The following is a 22862-nucleotide window of genomic DNA, read 5'->3' as shown; positions in this document are numbered from 1 at the left end:
CTGAACTGTTAACTTGACACAGACATCCAATACATTAGCTTCATGGTTGAACAGAGACTTGGACAAGGATGTCCTGAAAATACATCCTTTCTCCAGGTTAGGTTTAAAGTAGCCAGAATGTATGCTATTATTTTGAATACTTCAGTCCAGAACACTGTTCCAGTTCAGATGAGACTTTTAAACGTGCATTTCGTATATCCGTGGTTTTTTATATCCATTTGGAAAACAGATTCAGATGAACAGACCAATGTGGGTAGAATGTATTCTTCCAATCATATATTTAAAACCTTCCAATCACAGATGCAGGCCTATCGCTCTTTGTTCCCCAGCTTCCTTTCTTGTATTTGCTGCTTCAAAAAAAAACACCTTCTCGTAGATATAATTACATAAAATGGTAGTCATACACAGTGATCAGCTGTTAAGAAGCAATTGTTTTCCAAGGCAGAATTGAGAGCTTTGGCTCCTTTGTCTTCTATGGAGACATGCCTACCTGCCTGCTAGCTTGAAGTACACAAATTAAATGGGCATGTTTGGAGACTCAGGGCGTACCCCAGGTATCTATCTATCTATCTATCTATCTATCTATCTATCTATCTATCTATCTATCTATCTATCTATCTATCACACTAAGGTCATACATGGCAAGCCAGTGCTTTACCAATCAGAGGCAACAGAACAGAAGCACTGTGGTAATTGGGCAGTGGAGATTTCATATGCAGATAGGGAAGTGAAGCGCGTAGGGGTGAGAGTGAGTGACTGAGCTAGCGGTGTGGAGGGGTCAAGCAGGGAGGGGGTAAGTGAGTGAGCAAGCGGAGCAGGGCAAGCGAGTGGCAGGAGGAGGCGAGTGAGCGAGCAGCAGGGAGGGGCAGCTGAGAGTGGGTGGCTGACACTGAGCAATAAAGCAGGGGCTGTGGCAGGGGAAAGAAGAGCAACAAAGTCCTAGTGCACAGATGCTCCATGCTGGTTCAGCTAGTATTCGTAAAAGGGCTTGTGGTTTGCAAGCATTCTTCCAAATGTCAACGTCTTATCTATTTCTGTAACTCTAGCATTTCCTATCTCTATGAGGTTTCACTGCCCATGTTTTTCAATGGGTGAGCTTCCCCTCATTTTCTGGGAAAGTAATGTATTTTTGTGGGGTTTGGGTTTGTTTTGTTTGTTTTTGGTGCTCTGGGCAAGTTCTGGGAATTACCTGCAAAACTAGATAGATGTTTTTTGTGTTTCTATCTAGGAGTTTCATGTCAGTGAGTGAGTGAGATCCTAGCAGCTTTAGATAGAGAGATAGAGAGTTCCAAACTGGGAAAAGCTCTTTTATAGAAAAGGATAAAACTTCCTTGCAGTTGCCAAACCCACAACCCCAGATTTCTGCTGGAGAATGAAAAGACACTATTGGGTGCTGGAAGGTGGGGAAAAGAAGGCAAGGGACCACGGATGACCCCATGCCTTAAGGGACATGCCTGGTGGTCCCACCCCACCCCATCCTGGGCTCGTTTCTCTTGCAGCCCCTCTGTGTCCTTTACTTCCAACCTGACTGGCATCTTCCTGGGCAAAATGCTCTGTCAGATTCCAGCAGGAAGAAATGCAGGGGGAGGAAGTGACTGAAGAGACTGTAAGTGGGGCTCTGGAAGGTGGGGGAGTGAAGACATGGGACCAGGGGTCATCCTTAAAGCTTGGTGGGTAAAACTGCCCCTTTTTTCTTGTCACAGCAAAAACTTTAAAAATAAAAATTCATGTTTGAAACTCAAGCACATAGGCATGCACACATTTTTTCACATGTATTTTATACCAGAGAGTGAGTGAAACTCGTAAACAACACACTTGTCTTGTAAGCAGCACGTTTTCCACCGTTGTTGGTTAGTGTAACAAAGATTAAATGATTCTCTCACAACTCTCTATCTCAGGCAGGGAGGAAAAAAATGTGGCAAAAGTAAGTCCTGCCTACATAACTGGATGATCCAGCCTTGGGCCCTTTCCTGTTTACAATTCAAACTCTATGGTTAAGTGGGGAAACACCACATTGCAATTCAGATGATCATCTAATCACATGGTAGTGACTACTCCACATTCTAAGTCCTAGATTGTATCTAGTATTTAAATCCAGGATAGAGAATGTATGGTTTTCCATTCAAATGATCATTTGTATTTGGGTAGAAGAATCTAATCATACTTTGAAAGTATCGTCTGAAATGGCTCACTGTTATTATTTAAAAACAAAACAAACCTGTAACCTGAGAGGCATAAGCAGTAGGAGGCCACCTCATGGCACAGCAGGGAAATGACTTGATTATCAAGCCAGAAGTTGCTGGTTCAAATCCCCACTAGTATGTTTTCCAGACTATGGGAAATACCTGTATCAGGTAGCAGAGATCTAGGAAGATGCTGAAAGGCATCATCGCATACTGGGCGGAAGGAGGCACTGGTAAACCCCTCCTGTATTCTACCAAAGACAACCACATGGCTCTGTGGTCGCCAGGAGTCGAAACCGACTTGATGGCACACTTTATACTTTATAAGCAGTAGGCAATGGCTTGGATCTCAAAAGCCATGAGCAAAGTTCCACTTCTGGGCTGGACCTTTCTACCTCCTTTTCAGTGTAGTCTCTTGTGCCCTTTAAAAGCTGATTCAGAGGAATGACACATGGCATAAGGTGGCTGTTGCTGGTGAGGGAATGTTGCATAAGTCAAGGGCTTCCTGTGTGTGGGCTGGGATTGCCTTCTGGTTATACAGTCACCCTCTGGGTCCAATGCTTCATAATTGGCGTATGTGGGAAATAACAACCCCACAGGGTTGTTATAGATGAAGCAGTGCAGAAAGCAGGGGGGCTGAAATTCCAGAAGTGCTCCAATTAAAGCAGAATGGTTAATGGGGAATTAGAGAGGAAAGACATAGTTTAACAACAATATTTTTTAAAAACACAGAAGAATAAAAGGATCAGGAAGAAATATAAAAAGGAAGAGAAGAGTTGGTGGAGATGCAAAAAGGTAATAGTGAGATGAGGTAAGAGTGACAGGCAGAATAAACAGAAGAATGAAGAATGCATGAGAAATGGCTAAGATGGGAAAGAAAAAAATGCAGTGATCCAAATGAAAAAAATCTAAAGAAGCAAACAGCATTGAGAACAGAACTGTTGAAGTTGGAGAAAAGATTTTAAAGATATTGCTTAGGTGGCACAGTTTGACAACAGATTTGCATCTTTACAGTGGAGCCAAAAAAAAAAAAAATCCCGGGTCATGCACCACAAAGAAGGATATGATTATCACAGTTGTAGAACACATGTGCTAAAACAGAGAAATATGGAGGGACAACTCAGTTTTATCAGGGTTAAACTTGTGAACATGCTGCAGAAATGGGAGGAAAGCAATTAACTATTGTAAAATACAAATGGGGAAAATGAAGTGATAGAAAGGTGTAATTGGAGATCTTCAGCATAAAAATAATGATAGTATAAAATATGATATTAAAGGACCATGAGGAAGACAAACAAAGAAGTGTAGGGGTTAGGGATTAACAGCACATTATATGGAAGTATATGTAACAGCACCCCAAAGAAAAGGAAATTTGGAAGAAGCATTTTGGAGCAAAGAACATAAGAAAAGCCCTGCTGGATCGGGTCCAAGGCCTATCTAATCCAACATCCTGTTTCATACAGTGGCCACTAGATGCCTCTGGGAAGCCCACAGGCATGAGGGAGGGCTTCACTGGGGGAACAGGTGCTTAAATTCTTTCTGTGGCACCATTTCCTTGACTCTTAAAAGTGAATATTAAGGAATGAGGAGGACTGTTTGGAAAGGGGTGAGAAATGTTCAGTGCCAGATATAGGCACAAGCTAATTAAGCTACAGTTTGAGGCCTTGCATTATGCGGGGCCTCTGAAAAATAATAATAATTCAAGGTTTACATAATTTTCATATAAAGTTAATTCTAAATCAAATAGGCTTATTGAAATAGAACTGTTTTTGTTCAATTATTAGTTTTTTGTTGCATTTTTGCTGGGTAAAAATAAAGCTTTTTTATTTCTATTTTATTGTCCTTTTTTTAAGAACAATATATACATATTATTGTATACTGCCTGCTCCAAGGAGTCTAGGTGGTGAACAATAACGATAGCAATAATTTTTTTTTTAAGTTCAAATGACAAAAGCCTGGCAAAAAAGGTAGGTCTTGAGAAGGATCTTAAAAGCCACTAAGGAGGGGGCTGAATGAATCTAGGGAGGAAGGGTGTTACAAAGAGAAGAGAAGGTCCTCCTGTGGGCTGAGGCACCATGCACTACTCCCGGATCCGGGACACTAAGGTGGGCCAACTGAGAAGACCTCATAGGACGGGATACAACTAGCTGAGAGAGGCGATCCCGGAGATATACAGGTGCTAAGCCCATAAGGGTTTTGTAGGTGAGAACCAGCACTCTGAATTGAACTTGGAAGTGTACAGGCAACCAGTGCAGCTACCATAAAAGAGGTGTAACACTATCTAATCTACAGCCACCCATGAGGAGGCGGGCTGCTGCATTCTGGACTAGTTGAAACTTTAAAATCATTTTCACAGGCAACCCTAGGTAAAGCGTATTACAGTAATCCAAGCAAGAGGTAACAAAGGCATGAGTTACTGTTGCCAGGGCCTGCCAGTCGAGAAAAGGCTGTAACTGGTGAACCAGCTGAAGCTGGGCAAAAGGATCCCTGGCACAGCCTCCACCTGCTTTTCAAGCAGGAGTTTTAAGTCTAGAAGGACCTCCAGATCACAAACAGTCTCTCTTGCGGGAAGAGATTAACTCACACACTGCAACTGGCCAGATCGCAGACTGAACAAGAGCAACTCGGTCTTGGAGGAATTAAGTCTGAACTTGTTTTGGCCCATCCAGGTCCTGACAGCCTCTAGGCACTGAGCTAGTACATGAACAGCACCACCTGTTTGGCCAGGGGTAGAGATATAAAGCTGCATATCATCATCATATTGATGAAAACCTACCCCAAACCGACAGATGACCAGGCCCGGTGGCTTCATGTAGGTGTTAAAGAGAATGGGAGCAAGGACTGAGCCCTGTGGAACCCCACAAGAAAGGGGCTAGGACACAGAACATTCACCCCCAATCGACACTGTCTGAAATCTTCCAGTGAGATAGGACTGGTACCACTGAAGAACAGTGCCCCCAAGGCCCAGCCCATCTAGGCATTCCAGAAGGATAGCATGGTCGATGGTATCAAAAGCCACTGAGAGATCAAGAAAAACCAAGAGAGGTGTGATTCCCACATCAAGGTTACAATAAAGTTCATACAACAGGGCGACCAATGCCATTTCAGTGTTGTGCTGCGGCCTGAAACTCGACTGGCAAGCGTCCATAAAATCAGTTTCCTCCAAGACTCTCATCAACTGAGCACAAACCACCTTCTCCAAAATCTTACCAAGAAAAGGAAGATTTGAGATCAGATGATAGTTATCCAGATTGTCAGGGTCAAGAGAAGGCTTCTTCAGGAGAGGGTAGACCACCACCTCTTTCAGGGCTGATGGAACAAACCCCGATGAGGTCTTTTAAGTTTGATGTAGCTTAGGGCAGGGCTGTACAACTTCAGCCTTCCGACAGATGTTGCACTACCGCTCCTATTATTCCTGACCACTGGGCACTGGCTTGAAATGATGGGAGTTGAACTCCATAAACAGCTGAACAGCCGAAGTTATGCAGCCCTGCCTTAGGGCCTGAGCATGTTATAATCCAGCCCTGGAAACGCCTTCTTCATGAGTAACACTGTGCTTACAATTCCCTAGATCCAACCCATAGTTTTGTACCATTTCTCTAAATGTTGTTTATGATGAATATATTGCTCTCAAATTAATTATTTCTTTCATCATTAAACTCCCTATTCATTAATTTTGCATTCAAAGTATATGAATCATGTCTATATGATTTACTAGTATTCTTAAGTATTGCAGCTTTTCCTGATGTGCATTTCAGCATCTTCATGATTAAGTCTTTTCCACAGTGAATGTTCAGGCTTACATTTTAAACAATGGCACAAATGATTTTTTTCTGCTTAGAAAAATATTTATGCTGTTCAAATACAAAAGCAATGTGGCCCGTGCTTCTGATAGTCATCCAAATCTCATCAGGCTGTGTCTCTAATGGTGTCATCTCTTTCATACCTCTAAGGTGATTGAAACTCAGTTCTTTAAAGTGAAATGTCCTAACCAGAGTCTGGCAGCTCCTATTAACTGAAGTGCGTCACAAACAGTAACAAGGTCTCTGAGGACCACTTTGCTTGCAAGCAGTGCAGTCATATTTCCTCATTAGCTTATTTCAATTGTCACTAATGCCATGTTCCAGGCTTTTGCAGAGTAGACCAAAAACATAAGAACTGCATATGCATGTAGAGCAGACAATTATTTCCACAATTCAAGGTCCTTTTGAATCCATTTGATAGCTTGTAGCTTACATGGTTTAATTAATTAACCTTTACTCCTTTTCGAGGCAGAAAATTAGGAAGATGTTCCTTAGGAGAAGTGTACAAATTGTAATGTACAATAGACCACTTTTTTCATTCCATTTTAAAATATTTGTTTTGGTATTTCGAGGCTCCCAACACAAAGCAGTGCAAAAGCTTTAAACATAATCCATTTGTTGAAATGCTTAAACACAAGCAAAATGAACCGGCCAGAGAACTTGCGTTTTGGGTGATATAGAAATGTATTAAATAAATAATAAATAAAATGTATATGTCGCTAGTCAAAACATATACCTAAAGAGTTTGTTAGGGTAAGAATGAGTGTGTGCATGTGATAACCTGTCTTCTTTTAGGTCTACAGCTCAATCATGATGATACATTGTACGTTTAGGTTCTTTGCTATGCCTTAAAGTGTTACAGATAGCTTTATGTGTATATACTGTAGTATATTTTTGTGACTAGATGGTAATTGTATTTTTAGGGTCCACGTGATCAGGACCTCTAGATTAGTATTTTTAGGGTCCTCATGATCAGCACTAAACAGTGCTGTATAGAATTTGAAATAGTGGTAGGTTTGTTTGTTTTGGGGTCGTCCCGCCCACTGAATCTTGCATTTTGTATATTTAAAAAGTATGTGAGAATCTTCATTTTTGGACATTATATGATGTGACTGAGGGCAATATTGCCTTTTTCTCCAGTTCAGAATTACAAAAACATTCTGCTCAACTTCACTTACATTTCTTACTTTAAAATTTTATATTCTGCCCTTCAGTCTTAATATATTTGTGTGATTTTTCTAAGGAGAGTAGTAATGCAGCAAAGTTACAAAATTGTATAGTAGGTGGTTAATGATAAATCTTTGCACTTTATATTTCAAGCCAAGAACTTTGGCTGTAAAATCACAATAGGTTTCTTTTGGATAAGTGAAATTTCGGTGTTCAATTTTTATGAAATGGGGGATTGTTTACATGAAAAAATTATAATGGCTGTGCTACTTCTGGATTCATTCTCCTAGACGTTTGGGGGGGGGGGATGATAATGATGATGATAATAATAAAAATATAAAAGCTTCACACCATTTTATAATATATTTCTGTAAGAAAACAGCAAAACCATTGGGACGTAAATCTCCATTCTCATTAATGCATGTATTTAATCCCAAGTGGTAGATGATACTTCATGCTCTGATGTTTGCTGACATCTGTAATAATCACTTTGGACATACAGGAGTGAATAATAATCCAAAATTTACAATTATTGTGGGGACTATTTGGAACCCTATTAAAATTTTAAACTACATTGTAGTAGTGTATTGAAATTTGGTGAAGCTTAAAATGCTCAGGTTTTTAAAATATAATTTAGTTGTAGTATGCCAATATTTGGCATTTTGTTGCCATTCTGAACCCCTTGTTTGGAAAATAAATTAGAATTAATAATACAGTTATCTGGACTGTGTTAATTCAAATAATATCAAGATATCTATTTCCTATCAGACCTTTGTTAAAGTAATCAACCCACTCAGGTTGAAATGTAGGAATCCATGGTATTTTAAAATCTTGGAGTATACTCACAATAAACTAAAAGTTTAATTTTAGCAGTTAAATGCAGACTTCCTAAAGGGCTACTGGTCTTCATTAATGTAACATTTATATAAGGATTTGTATTGTGGTTTTATCTGTTTCAGGTGTGTAGAGGTCATTGCTAAAGAAGGACAGAACCTGAAAGAACTCTACTTGGTGTCCTGTAAGATCACAGATTATGGTATGTAATGATTTTTATTTAAAAATTTTTCCCCTTCAAGCAGAATTATTTGACTGAATATTTCTCATCCTTGACAATGCAGAATAAATGTACATAGGTATTATTAACATTTGTATCTTCAGAACAAATTTAGGAGTTGTAACAGGGTCTATTACGTTGAAAACAGTTTAAAAAGATTAAACTCAATAACGCTATACTTGTTGTTTCTTCTAAATGATACTAAATATTAAACATGCTTCAGACATCATACCAATACTATATCCATAGTTTAGAAATAAAAACATGATTTCAGCTTCCAGATGTACTGTATAGGCAAACTATGGCTTAGAGCTGTTTGTCTGCTTTTTAAAATCTGCCCAATATTTCCATTGCTTTATGCAATGACCTCTAGGGGCAGAACAATGGTTGTAACTATAGCTAGTTTATACATAACATGCCCTCTTCAGACATTAGTCCATGAAGCAGTGCTCACAGTTACATCACCTAAAGCAGGTAGGAAGTCCTACCCTGGTGCTATCACTCATCACCCATTTGTAGTGTTGCATTTTGAAGATCACTAGGACAACCTTGAGTGCATTCCAGATGTCAGAATAAGTTAAAGACCAATGGCTTTGCACATTAACATTTCTTTTGTTGAGCAGGATCATACTTCCTCAAGGAGGTACATGACTTAATCAGTTAGGGACCTTGTGTTTGCAGTTGGATTTTGCAGTTGGTCTAATTATATGTTATTCTTAAGATAACATATCTTTCCTTGGCATCAAATGTCTACCTGTGCTTTGGTGCTTGGGATGGCAAGCACCAGAAACAGAAAGGGAGAGGCACCAAACCAAATGCAAGCATGAGCTTTATTACTGGCATGGTGCATTCGGGCAAGGCTTGTAGTGTTCAGCAACAAGGAACAGTAGATGCCTTAGCGTTTTCTATCCACTGAGAGATATTGGAACAAGAGCTCATCCTAGAGGCATTTGAGTTTTTTTCCTCATTTTCATTTGCTTCTGGTGGCAAGACATAGCTTCCTGGCCCGGATAAAAAGAAAAGAGTGGAAGAAGGAATGAGGTAAAACATGCTGTCTGCTATCACTAAGTCAAGAAAGCTAGACTGTGAAATGTGAACTATATCAATTTTTACAATTTGTACATCCAAATAACATCACATGGCCAAGGATTTACTCAGGCAATAGTCAACCTGTACTAGCTGATATACTAAAAGGACTTTAGAAAGCAGAATCTGATAACATCCTGGTCTTTCGTTTTTGTTTTAAATCCCAACGGGTATGCCTAGTGCCTTTTGACTGACTGATGTAATGTTGTTGTTGAAATATCCTAGTTACCCACCAGTTTGTGGCAATATGATGAACTGTTAAAATTAATATTGCAAACACTTTTCCAGTATCTTTACAATCACTACTAAGGGATTGAAAAATGAATTAAGAACAGGACTGACTGTATATAGACAGTCACTTTTGTTGACTTGTGCCATAAACTTAGCATAATTAAATAGAGCTTTTTGTATTTTTGCTAGATATAAAAGAAGTAGGGCTGTCTTAGCTAAGAGGAGACCCTGTCAAATGAATTAGGTTGATAGGAAGATGTGTTGCTCTGAGAGGAGGCAATAATAACACAGAGAATTGTGTAACTGTCTTTTCAATTTTCTGCTCTAATTCTGGTGTTTATTGATTTCCATGAATTTGTAATTTCCATGAATTAAACTATTACTTTCAAAGTTACAGTGAAGGTGTATATTTGTGAAAGAACACAAAAACCACATTTAGGCCTGAAAAGATTTGGCAACTTCAGAGCCTAATGCTCTTGCAATAGAACTGCACAGGAATCACAAAGGATTGTAGGTTTTTTGTTTTTTTTTTTAACCAGCTGTGATAAAGAACAAAACCCTTCAACTTTCTCCTATTTCCAAAAATTGTGGGAGAAGTATATTTGGGATAGAAATTTAATTAAACACCAAGAAATCCCAGCTATCTAGAGAATAGGTTCCTGAGGTGAATAGCTGAACAGAAAAGGTATTCACATCCTGAGCTAACAACTATTTATATGAAGTCCTTATTATGAAGTTTTATTTTTTATTGCAAAATATGATTATTTTATAGCCTTCAGCAGAAAATTAGGGTTTGATGCAGTACACCATGGGTTCAGTGCCCACATACTTAGGAAGTGCAGTAAGGTAGTGCTGGAAGTAGGGTGGGACTTCTTTTTAGGTGGACCAAAGTCCATCATACTTGTTTCCAACAAATCTAATTGACCGGGTGTGCTTTGATGTGACCCATGGTATTTCTGTCACCACCAATGATTCCTAAAAGTGTATAAACTAGTTATCCTTGTGCAATTGAAAAGCTCTTTAGTTTGCACAAGAGGGGAGTGATTTTCTCCATCCGTCTCTCCATTTCCGCCCACTGTGTGGCACACCATCCTGTTCAGAAGGATCACTCAACTTCACTAGTATATTTTGGGGTGTGCAGGGGCCCATAATCATTGCATCAGTGAAACAGAAGTTAGGCTCCAGCCAATATTAAATACATATTTTGTATTCCACAGTTCTTTCTTTTTTAGGCATTTGCTATATACTATAACCGCCTTTGCTGTTAGCCTAATTGCCTTCAGCTCATTGGTAAAAGGCATTTTGCCCATGGTGCTTGTCGGACACAGGAGAGCTAACAGAAAATGCATTTGCAAGTTAAAATTTGTTACTGATCATGCTCTGCTGATTATGCAAGCATTTAAAAAAGAAATGTTTGCCATTGAAATCTGTACAACTAATTTTTCTTCCAAAATAACATTTAATTGTTTCATAATTAAGCATCATTTATATTTTTAGCTTCTGAAAACCTATTTTTCTGTTGCTTTTTAAAGTTATGTATGCAATAACTACCTTAATCTCTTACACTAGGTCCCCTTTATTATCAATATTGAATAAATACTTGGAAACTAATTTTTCTTCCAAAATAACATTTAATTGTTTCATAATTAAGCATCATTTATATTTTTAGCTTCTGAAAACCTATTTTTCTGTTGCTTTTTAAAGTTATGTATGCAATAACTACCTTAATCTCTTACACTAGGTCCCCTTTATTATCAATATTGAATAAATACTTGGAAACAAATACTATAATGCTGTGTGTTTAAACCTGTATATAGCAATGTTAATTACAAAACCAAAGTGCTATAGCTCACTTTTTTTCTATTTATTTCTTGGATTTGGTGATATTAATTTTATTTAAAAATTGGTTGCATACTGAATACATTTTTATTCCTGAGCTTGAACCCCAGACCTTATATGATTCGTTTATGGAAACCCCACAGGTGTATAAATGTTAATTTAGGTTGAAAACATAACTCAAGTGTTCCATAAATTCCATAGAGTGTCAGAAAAGTGGCCCTGTGCACCTGTCTCTTGTTTTCCCTTCTGCTATATATCTACTTGCTCTCTTCTCCTCCCCTGTATACTGCTAAATCATGGTTATCTGCCTGCTCTGCCTTTGTAACAATGGGGAAACAGCAGCACTATGGCAGTTGTGTTTTGTGTCTCCTATTCTTAATTAATCCTAGTCCTTTAAGAGCAGAAGAGTGAACACACACAGTATAGCATAGCACTTCTGTTTCCCACCTTCTACTCAAAGAACAGAAAAGGTTCCTCCATGAGTTTACAATATGCCTGCAAGCTCTTAAGAGATACATGCCTTCTTTACCCCTACCTGTGGGTAAGAGATATAACTTCTGCCTTATGTTTGCTCTTGCAAAGATGATTAAGATTGGAGTTATAGAGAATCCATCTCCTTTCCACCATTCCAGTTTGATTAGTTAAAGCCATCCTCCCCCCACTCCTACTATTAGTGTGGAGGGAGGAAACTTAAGACATAAAAATTATGCCCATAATTAGCTCCAGGGTGGTGATGGTGCAGTTTGGATTGGAGAAATAGTTGGATTTCTCCCTTTCTAGTGACATTGCCCCAATTCAAATCCACACACCGTGGCTGCTTTTTAAAAAGAAGTTAGTTATATTGGAAGTCATGGAGCTCCTAGATAACATATAGTTTGGCTTTCTGTTTCATCATCTCCTGATGATGAAACAGAGAATAAAGGCTAGTTAATTAAGTCAGATTCTAAATCCAGTAGATTAGCCCTTAAAGAAAGTTATATTAAAACTTTGTTGACAGTATTCTTAACAATCAATCATGCCAAAAAAAGCAAAAAGATTTTCTATCATCTGTCAGCACTATATGTAATTTATAACTATCAGAAATCAATTTTCTTTAACTTTTGAATACTTCTGATGTCATGAAAATTCCAGGCAGTTTTCTTTGAAAGGTGGTTTAGAATGCCACTGTGCATCTCAACGCCCCATACAGTGAGGTAAATTACAGCAATAGCTTATTTCTCAATACTACAGAGTTGCAAATCTTTTGTCCTGTAGTATATAATAAGGGATTTTCTTTGGGGATGGTAGTAAACTGAACTTTTAAAAATTTTTGGTCATGCCAGATGATGTATTGCACTTGTTATCACCACTTTCTTCCCCTGCCAAGCATATGTACAGCAAAATAGCTGGTTAGAATAAACTGTATTAAGAAATACTTTGGCTCATCACTATGTGCAAACTAAGGAACAACTATCTCACCCATCATTTGTACTCCATTGCTTTTATTTTATTTATTTATTCAATTTCTATACCGCCCTTCTGAAAATGGCTCAGGGCAGTTTACACAGAGAAATAATACATAAATAAGATGGATCCCTGTCCCCAAAGGGCTCACAATCTAAAAAGAAACATAAGATAGACACCAGCAACAGTCACTGGAGGTACTATGCTGGGGGTGGATAGGGTCAATTACTCCCTCCCCCCCCCCGCTAAATAAAGAGAATCACCACATTAAAAGGTGCCTCTTTGCCAAGTTAGCAAAAGTGGTGGTAATTGAGGTGGTAATTCACATTGTCTGATATGTTGTGCTTTGCTCTGAGTGCCTCACTGTTTAAAGGCATGCGTTACTTCCATTCAAATTCCTCTAAAGTTAATTTTCGCATTCCGAGGAATTGTTTTGCTTCCTAGATAGAAAATTGTGGGGAACCATATATTTGAAAACAGGCAGACCACAGCATTAAATGCTAACTTTGCATTTCATCCTCTTAAAGCTTACATGTTGTTCCTTGGGGTGCTGGAATGAATAAATGCCTCTCTCTCTCTCTCTCTCTTTCTCTCCCTCTCTCTCTCTCTCAACAAAACTAAAAAAGATAATGCATTTATTACAAACACTAAACAATTGCTCTGTTTTGTGGGGAGGGATAAGTGACATCTCTTTACTCAGTTTTATATTGTTTCAAATACGTTACCTCTTGTTTTACTAACTAGTTATAAATCAGTAATCTAAAATTAAACCTGAGTTTGATCAGCTATTCCTGTTCATTTTACAGTTTATGAGCAAGAAAATCCCCCAGTGATCATATTAATCTTTAGATTACAAATAGTCTTCTAAAGGAAAAAAGTGTAGATTTCCTTTGTGCCCATTACAACATTTGACAGAAAATGCAACAGAAGCACCTATTTTTCCTGTCCCTAATGATGTGAGGTGTGGCCCTGACACTAACAGGCTCAGTTGTTATGTTTAACATGTTACTCTGTTTTTATGTCTTTTCATTAAATTGCTGTTTCATCTTACTGAATTGAGGCCACAAAACTCAATTTAGGCTCTTTACACATTATTTCCAAAATAATTTAAATGTATACACAAGTCAAGTTTGATGATACTTGTTTTTGAAATGTCAGATATCTTTTTGACCTAACTGACTTAATAGCATTCTTTATTTGCAATTCTCTTTCATCCAGTGCCCTATTCTTGCTTATTTATTAACCATACATACTGAAATACATTTCATCTAATTACAAAATGCCAAGAGCTCATATGGGATGCTTCTATAAATATGTAAATACTTGGGCCTTAGTACACAAAAAATGAGGCTATTGCAAGTAGAAGATATGTGCAGATTTCAGTGATAACAAAAATTGGCCTTGAGATTCAGCAGTGTCTTGTTTGAGGAAAGACTCGCCTGAAAATTTTGCAATTAAATATATTGTTACTTTTGAAAAGATTTTTGTCATATTGATCATTTGTATTATCCTATGTGGATTAACTATCTGGTAGCCTTTTCATTCTAACTGAATATATGGCTTCTTGATATGTGAAGAGTCAGTGTGCCATAGTGGGGAGAAATAAGACTTTGGGGAGGCCTGAGTACAAATTTCTCCCTCTTAGTCATAAAGTTCACTGAGTGATCCTGGCCAATCGCTGTATTGCAGCCTAACTCATATTGTAGATCAGGGGTTCCCAGTAGGAAGTACTAGTATCCTAGGGGTACTTCGAGGGATCCCACTAGGTATTCATAGCCCTCCTGCCTCCCTATGCGGTAGCCATGCTATTTGGCTGCTCCAGTCACTGGCTTACATATAGATTAAGTTACTCATAAACAGTCTTATTGAAATTGAAGGGTGAGGTTTTCTTTTGTCATTAATTTCTGTGGGAGTATGCATAAGTAACTTAGTCTGGATGTAAGCCAATGGCTGGAGTAGCCTGTCCTATAACTGCAGCATTTAAGTGTGTGAGCGCGTGCGTACGCACACATGTACTCACATACACAAAATCTCTATGGGATATCTGAGCTGAAGGTTTGCTACAGAAGGGATACACTTGTTAAAATCAGTAGGAAACCCCTGTTGTAAAGTTTTGGTTTAAAATGGGATAATGCCTGGTGTGTTGTTTTGAACTTCTTTACACAATGGTAGGTTACAGGCATTGTTATTTCCCCCTCATTATTTAACTTGCCTGGAGAAGTGTATTTTAGTTTTAAAATGCAACTCTGAAAACTAAAGGAAATATTCTTGCATAAAATGCAGTCTTGTAAGCAGTGATGCAAAATTGTTTAGTGAAGTTTCAGAGATATTCTTTATCGTCAGGAAAAAAACTATCTTGTCTGTATTTAATTCTTTGGAAGGAAAGAAACCGAAACAGTGCAGTAGCAATTTATTAAATTTATTAAATAGTAGATCTTGATTTGTTTTATATAGAACTCTTCTTCAGGGGAAGTGGTTTACAAGGCAAATACTAAACTTCTAAACTGTTTAGAAGAATAGCTAAGCTGTTTAGAAGTTGAGTATTGTGCCTCGTAAACCACTTCCCCTGAAGAAGAGTTCTACTTGAAATGTGTCAGGCCCTACTACTTAATAAATTGCTATTGCACTGTTCCTTGTTTTCTTCTTTCCTACTTGTTGGCATGGTGCTTTCCCCTCCTATGTACTTCTGTATATAATTCTTTGCAAATTTTGCAATACATGACCACATGGCATTTTGTATGTATAAACACTAGTATGATCTAAAGTTTATTAATATCTTGAATTCATTGAACAATGGGCATAATTACTTCTGAAAACCCACAAGATGTGGCTGATTTCCCCTGTCTCCTCCCAGTCCAAGGTAGAGTGCAAATTTCAGAATTACATTTTTGCAATTATCTATTACTTTAATGTCTTACAATCTCATAATAAAATAGTTGCATATAATCACAGTAAAGCTTATCTATAGACCAGAGATCGTCTTCCTTTCTCTTTATTAGTTTTCTTAGTCTGTTAAACCACTTTGGGGTATAAATATCCTTCATAGTACAGGAGAGCGCTCCGTATTCGTGGGGTGTTCCGTTCTCTGCTATTACAGCAGATATGGAAACCGTGAATTCTGGATCATTGGGGCTATGGAAATCCAGGGGTTATGTTCCCAGAGGTCAGGAAAATGTCCCAAAAATTGGTAAAATGGACCTATAAATGCAGGTAGGAGTGGCCTACCATGCTCTGCAGGTCCCCAGCAGTCCAGTCCCCCCCCCCAAATAGAAAATCAGCCGTAAATGTGGGGGTTTGGGGTGTTTTTTTAAAAATGAGCCATAAAAATGGCTCCCGATCTCTGCCAAACTCAAAATGGCGAACTCATTGCCTGGAGATGTACATAACAGGTGGTATAGAAATATGATAAATAAATACGTTAATTAATTAATAATCCTACAAGAGGTATAGCCTCTGCATCTATGCTTAAATAGCAAAATAGTTCATTTTTTTCTGAGGATATACCTGATACGGAATCTGCCAATTTCACACCTGAAAGCATTGCTTTTACTTTTTTACAACCCAAACTATGTGTCAGTTTGAATCTCAGTCTTTCTTTAAGGCAGTATTCTTCATTACAAGGCCCAGAAGCCAGGGGTAGCTCCTATCAACCCTAAGCGTAGCTCCCCAACCAATTGTTCATTTGGCCTGTGCAAAGTTTTGGCCTAAGCCAAATAAGCCATACAGCCCAATAAAACTCCCAGGTACAAGATTTTCCTGAAAGTTCCTGAATTCTAATCCTCAGAATTTCCCTGCCATTGCTTCCCTGTGAAATCTTCCCAAAAGCATATGAGGAAAAACTTGATAAATGCCATGATTTCTAGATTCTTCTGTGTGACTCCGGACATGGGACTGTGGTGGACATTGTTCTGCTCAGCTGGGTGCCTGAGCCTGTATCTAACCATATATCTTCTGGAGCTGTAAGAGTGGCTGGGAGCCATAACCCTGAGCTGAAATAAAAGGTTCTTGTGCAAATGCACTAGTGCAGGAGAATGAGGAGGCACCCCAGTGCATGTGTTTCATAGTCAGGATGTCAGCTAGTAATCCATTAAAACAACACCTCAAAATCAAAACAATCAACTAACTGTTGGTAAGTATATGCAAGCTTTCAGGTTGCACAAATATCTTGATTATGCAGAATGAAAAGGAAGAATTAGAGCAAATTCATATTAGGCTGGCTTATGAGTGGTCTTGCTTTGTAAGCAGTAAATGATATTTTGGTTTCTCACAGTTCTATGACATAATTTTAAAATACTTCAGATAATTAATAACCTATTTGTGAATCTTGGTTTTTAATCTCAGACATGTTAATACACTGGCCAGCTGGCCACAGACACTATTATTGTAAACCAAGAATTTGAGTATTGCAATCAGATAGCTTCTGTTACTATGCAACAGCCTCTTTAATTTAATTTGCAAACACATTGCATAAAGTAGTTGTACATGTTTGTTTTTGGAACAAGAGTAAGATGATCATGTCAGGAGAAATGTTCACCTGCTACTGACAGTTTTATTTGTTTACAGACATGTTTTGTTATGAGTTAATTCAACATCTTAAAGCTTTGCATTCTAGATATGTGATTACCACTCAGACAAGTGGACATTACATACTGTGGTTGGCACATGTGGGCACCTTTTTAGAATTGTTTCCAAGGACATTGATATCTGTAATAGAGGAGAAATGTGAAACGTTCTAAATCTTTCTGTTAACCTTTTGGGAATAGCTACAAACAACTTTATTTTAGGGGGGAAATGGTCTCATGAAGTCAGTAAGACTAGTTTTGAACACTTGTGCACCAATGATAACAGAAAAAGCCATAGCTCTTAGTATCCTTTGTACCGAACAGTGGTTTCCACTTAGTTGGCATAGTGGAATGAATGTAAATGTGTTGGAGAACTAACCTTAATAGTATAGTTGGCCCAGAATGTGTTTTCCCTCTTCATAGTGATTGAACACTATTTCACACATCACTTTCTGCCTTTTTTTAAACTCACGTGTGAATGGGCTACTTGTCTGAGCACTGTACTGTTTGAGCACAGTTTACTAATTTCAGCTTCTGCAATCTGAGAAATACATTTTGGAATCGTGATGATCATGAAAATTGCTGTTGCTAACTTTTATGACTTTCTAGCTCACAATGGTATGTGTTGTATGAACAGACCATTGAATTAAATGTGAAGTTATGCTATCCTTACATTAATTTCAGTTTCATCATGAAGTGATAAAAATCAGTTTGAAATGATAAGCACCATCCTAGCTCCTGGGAGTTATACTTACACATTTAGTTTAACTTAATGGTGAAATGTTGGTTTTGCTGGAAGCTTTTTAGAAAATTCCTATATTTCTCTTTGATTGTATAGAGATGTTTGTAATCTCAGTTCATACTAGCTTCATAAATTTTGCAGCAAACACCTTACCAATTGTATTGTCTCATTGTACTGTATCATGTCTTTTTAAACTCGAGGATGAAAATTTAGAAATTGCTATGTTTACTCTCACACTTGTTGACGACAAGTTCTCATCACAATAACAAATTATCCTGTTGTGCAGATCTTGGAGCCTGTACTTTTAAGTTAGTTGGTTGATGATCAGCCTCACTTGGGGAAGTAAAAAACATTTAGCTTTATCTCTGGGAGATTGGACAGATCACATATTTAAGCTTGACACAAAAATTTAGAAATTAAAAAATGGGTCAAATTGCTGACATGTAGTATATTTTCTCCTTGCTTTTAATTACTGGCAATAGAAATTATAATATATTTTATTTGGAAAGCACAATCATGTTCTATATTATTATTTTACATCTGTCAGTAGATGCCAGCTTTTTAAAATTCAAACAGCAACAAAAATACATTGATCCAAATAGATCTGTCTGTTCTTTGCCTGTCAGAAGAAAGATGTAGTTAATGTTTCATGATGTTTAAAATAAGTGTTAAAATAATACATAATTATTTTGATTCTTTCTTAAATTTATTCAAGATAAATTTTATGTGGTGTGATGGAAATGGATATAGAATAATTTTTTGGACATGTAAAGGTTTCCATCTGGGCAGCTAATGAATACTGGTCTGTTTATTACCATATTGAGCACTCAAAAATCTTTCAGAAATCAATAATCACTTCCATCATTCATCCACTGTGTAAGTTTGGGGTTTCATAAATAAACAATGAGTTAAAAATAAAATCATCTGGAACAAATTGAAGTGGATTTGTCTTTTAATTAGATAGTACATTTTTTCTGCAACTTGTTACAGAAGTTAAAGAGTAAATAATGGTAATGGTAAATGCAATTGCAGCTTATATCTTCCATATACCTGTATAATAAAGGATGACAAGCATTGAAATTAATATTCTTTTAAGGCTACCAGCTAACTTCATTGGTGACCTTGCAATGTCATGCAAGTCAAGCTTTAGCATATTTACTCAGAAGAAAGTTCCACTGAGTTCAGTGGGCTTTGCTCCTATGTATATGGAAAGAATGTGGTACAGGTTAACTGACTAAAAAATGACAGAATCTCAGTGTAGATGAACATGGCAGTTCCTCTTGAAAAGGCCTGCACAACGTATGGCCCACGGGCCAGATTTGGCCTGTGGGTACGTTTTTGCTGGCCTGCTGTGGAGCCAGCCAGCCCTGATGAGCAAGTGGGTGAAGGGCAGCAGGAGTAGTGGTGAGGCAGCATGGGCCTGTGGAACTGGGTGCATGGGCACTCACGTTGCATTCTGCCACTCACCCTTGCTCCCAAGACCCTCTGCTGCTGTTGGGGCCCAGGAGCTGGAGCTGGTGAGCAGGCACAAGCGATGACAAGGGGCTATGGGGTTGGCGTGGATGCTGCCACCGTGTGTTGCACACCACCTCTTTTCCTAACTCCCGAGGCCTTCTGCTGCGATCGGGGATGGGAGCTTCCAGGGAATGAGAGTATGCATGCATGCGCGTCCTGATGCATCCTAGAAGACTCCCGGCCCTAATGGCAGCAGAGGGGCTTGGGAGCCAGGGAGAGTGGTGGTAGTGCCTCCACCCCTGGTCCCACAGCCCCTCGCCACCGCTTCCCCACCCACCAGGTCCAGCTCCCAGCTCCAACAGTAGCAGAGGGGCTTGGGTGCAAGGGTGAATGTTGGCAGTGTGGTGGCAGCACCTGTACCCATGCCCCTAGTCCCACAGCACTGCACCGCCTAGCCACCGGTCCTGCCACCCTTTCCTCCAGCCAGCTCGCCAGGGCCAGAGTGCAGCCCTGCTGGGAGAGCCCTGCAGAAGGCTGCTGAGGTGCAGAGTCAAATATAGGCCCACCCTCCCCTAGATATTAAAAATGTCAATTAAAAAATATTGTTTATTTTATTTACAATCTAAAATGTGGCTAATAAAAAAATCAAAATTGTTGTTTTATATTGATTAATTATTTAAAATTAATTTTTGTTTTGAAATTTACCTTGGCCCCCACATGGCAAATTGCATTTAGTTTTCAGCCCATCGGGGCATTTGAGTTGTGCACCCCTGCTCTTGACTAATATAGTGTTGTCCCATGTATGTAACACCTGTAATGTATTTTACCATGCTAAGTTTAGGTGTTTCACTAAATTTGACAAATTTGATGTTTCACTAGGATTGTCAGGTCCAGATGGTGAAAATAGTCAAAATCATCACCAAAAAAGTGGAAATAGTGTGTGCTATTCACCAGAAAAGGTATCCCAAAGGTTTCAACTTTGCATTAAAATTTGCATATGTTAATTGGTATAATATGTGCATATTTTGCATATTTGGACAAATCTGGTGCATTTGTAAGGAAAAACACAAAAGCCATCAGACATGCCCCCTTGTTTATAGTTCAAACACCCTCCTCTGGATTATAGAATCCCACTGGGACAATGATGCATTTTAATTTCATTTTTTAAGGGAGGGAAAGGTCCAGCTTGGTCTGCTTTTGACTGGAAGACTACTTGTGAGCACTGTAAGATATTCGCCTTGTAGCTCAGTGGAGAAGCATCTACTTTGCATACAAAAGGTCCGAGGTTTACTCCATAGCAGCATCTCTAGTTAGGGCTGAGAGAGACTCCTGCCTGAAACCTTGTAGAGCTGCCAGTCAGTATAGATATTAATGAGCTAGATGAACAATTATCTGACTCAGTATAACGCAGCTTCCTATGTTCCTATGCATATTTAAGTTGACTTTTAGCTACATGCACTCCAATCCTAACCATATAAGCTCAGATGAAAACTCAGTGTTAAAAAAAGACTATCACATTAGTAAGCTGCCCAGTTTGAGCCCTGAACTACATTTAAGCAAAAAGCATATGCATTTATAGTGCATGTCTAACAGAAGGAAAAGCAACCAATTTGCTGTCAGTGTAAATCTATATATTTACCACTCAGATATTAAACAGGGCAGCAGAATGGTATATGTGGAGTTACCCCAATTGCTTAGGATTTAAAAAATAAGCAAGCATTTCAAGAGCAAGGGAGCCTTTAAAACACATTCCCCGCGATCCGATTTGCATAGTCTTATTTTGAAGGAAGTGCATGAAAACAGGCCAACAATAATTTACTGTTGAGGGAGGGGAGGAGGGGGAAATGCATAATGCTTATTTTAGCAATTTGTGAAGTGTGAAGCCATGTGCAAGAATTTGGGGATATGTTGGTCCACTACAAACTTATTTTTTCAACACAATATATGTAAGATATGAGCTACTGTTCATATCTTACATATCAGAGCAAAATAAAATAGCCACTGACTCTTAAAAGAAGAACCATCTGGGGCTAAGCAACCATTTTCCCTCATATCTTTTGATATGTAAGCCATTTTGAAAACTTGGTTGCTGAAAAGCAGCATATAAATATTTCTAATGATTATGGCAGGCACGGGGCAGGGCACACAGACCAAATTAGAGCTTGTATGTTCAAACCCAGCAGCCACCACATGGAAAACCAAAAAGCAGAAAGGGGAAACAAAAATAGATCAATTTTGCTAGAGCATTTCTTTTCTCTCTCTATTTTTGAAGCTTTTTAATACTTTTGTAGTAACTAATTTCCTCAAGAAAGTCTACTGTGGGGGTGGGGAAAGTTTTTCTTACAAGTTTGTACTCTTAACACTTTTAGCTTATGCTTATTACGATCTTGTTGTACAGCTTGGAAAATCATTTTTTAGAAGTTAAAAATCTCTCACAAATAAGGAGGTGGGGAAGAAGAAAACACACATGTGGAGGCTTTCAAGTGGGAGTGGGATCTCACTCACTCACACATGGTTCATAAATGTGAGAAAGGTTGAAAAACAGTGACTTCTAAGGGGTAAAAAATCAAATACAAAAAACAAACAGATGAGGGGTTTTGTTTGTTTTGCTTTCCTTGGGGGAAACAATCCCAGCAGACAGCTTCTACCTCCAGCTCTTCCTCACTGGGCAACTGCATTCAAATGCAGAGTGGGGGGATGCAGCACAAGGAGGAGGATCAATCAAGCAGTGGCGGCTGCTAGGAGAAGGCAGTGTTAGTTTTTAACCTTTCTTTCTCTGTTGCTGCCAGACAGCAGTCAACAGCTGAGAAGAAAAGTACAAATCAGGCAGGAGGAGGCAGGCAAATTATGGCGGCATGGCTCAGACCCTCGGACCCTGGATACCCCCTCCAGCAATAAACTAATGGGAAGGATACCCCCTCCCACAAGAAAGTAGTCTAAAACTTAGATCAAAGGTCCCAAGATGGCAACTCTATGATATCAACAAGACATGTTTGATTCCATAGTAATGTCCTTTTTGCTAGAAAAAAAGTTCAAAGGAGTTTTTTTAAAAAAAAATCAAAAAGAGAATGGTTACATCATTGTAAGGGCCTATACTTATTGATGGTCAAGAGGACATGCTCTGTGCTTATAGAGAGCAAGATATAGAGCATCTCTGAGTTCCAGTGTAATCTTACATTCTTCTCATAAGCCTTTTCTGCACGAGGCACATGGCCACTGTACTGGATGTGCTCAGTCATGGTTAGGCAATTTATGTCAAGCAGTGGTCTGTGTCTCACTAGGATGCATCTGGAAGCT

General features: G+C 38.6%; 1 protein-coding gene across 1 annotated transcript in view; it reads left to right on the top strand.

The window, feature by feature from the left end:
• The window catches only part of FBXL17 (F-box and leucine rich repeat protein 17), a 289488-nt gene that overhangs the window by 179032 nt on the left and 87594 nt on the right, over nucleotides 1-22862 (top strand). Inside the window, exon 7 of the mRNA XM_053297075.1 lies at nucleotides 8113-8189. Coding sequence (XP_053153050.1) covers nucleotides 8113-8189 — 77 coding nt within the window. The remainder of the gene's footprint in view (nucleotides 1-8112; nucleotides 8190-22862) is intronic.

This window comes from Hemicordylus capensis, chromosome 2 (genome assembly GCF_027244095.1).
Source record: "Hemicordylus capensis ecotype Gifberg chromosome 2, rHemCap1.1.pri, whole genome shotgun sequence".
In the NCBI taxonomy this organism is placed as follows: Eukaryota; Metazoa; Chordata; class Lepidosauria; order Squamata; family Cordylidae; genus Hemicordylus; species Hemicordylus capensis.
Note: the sequence above shows the minus strand (reverse complement) of the source record. Positions and strands in the feature narration are given on the sequence as shown.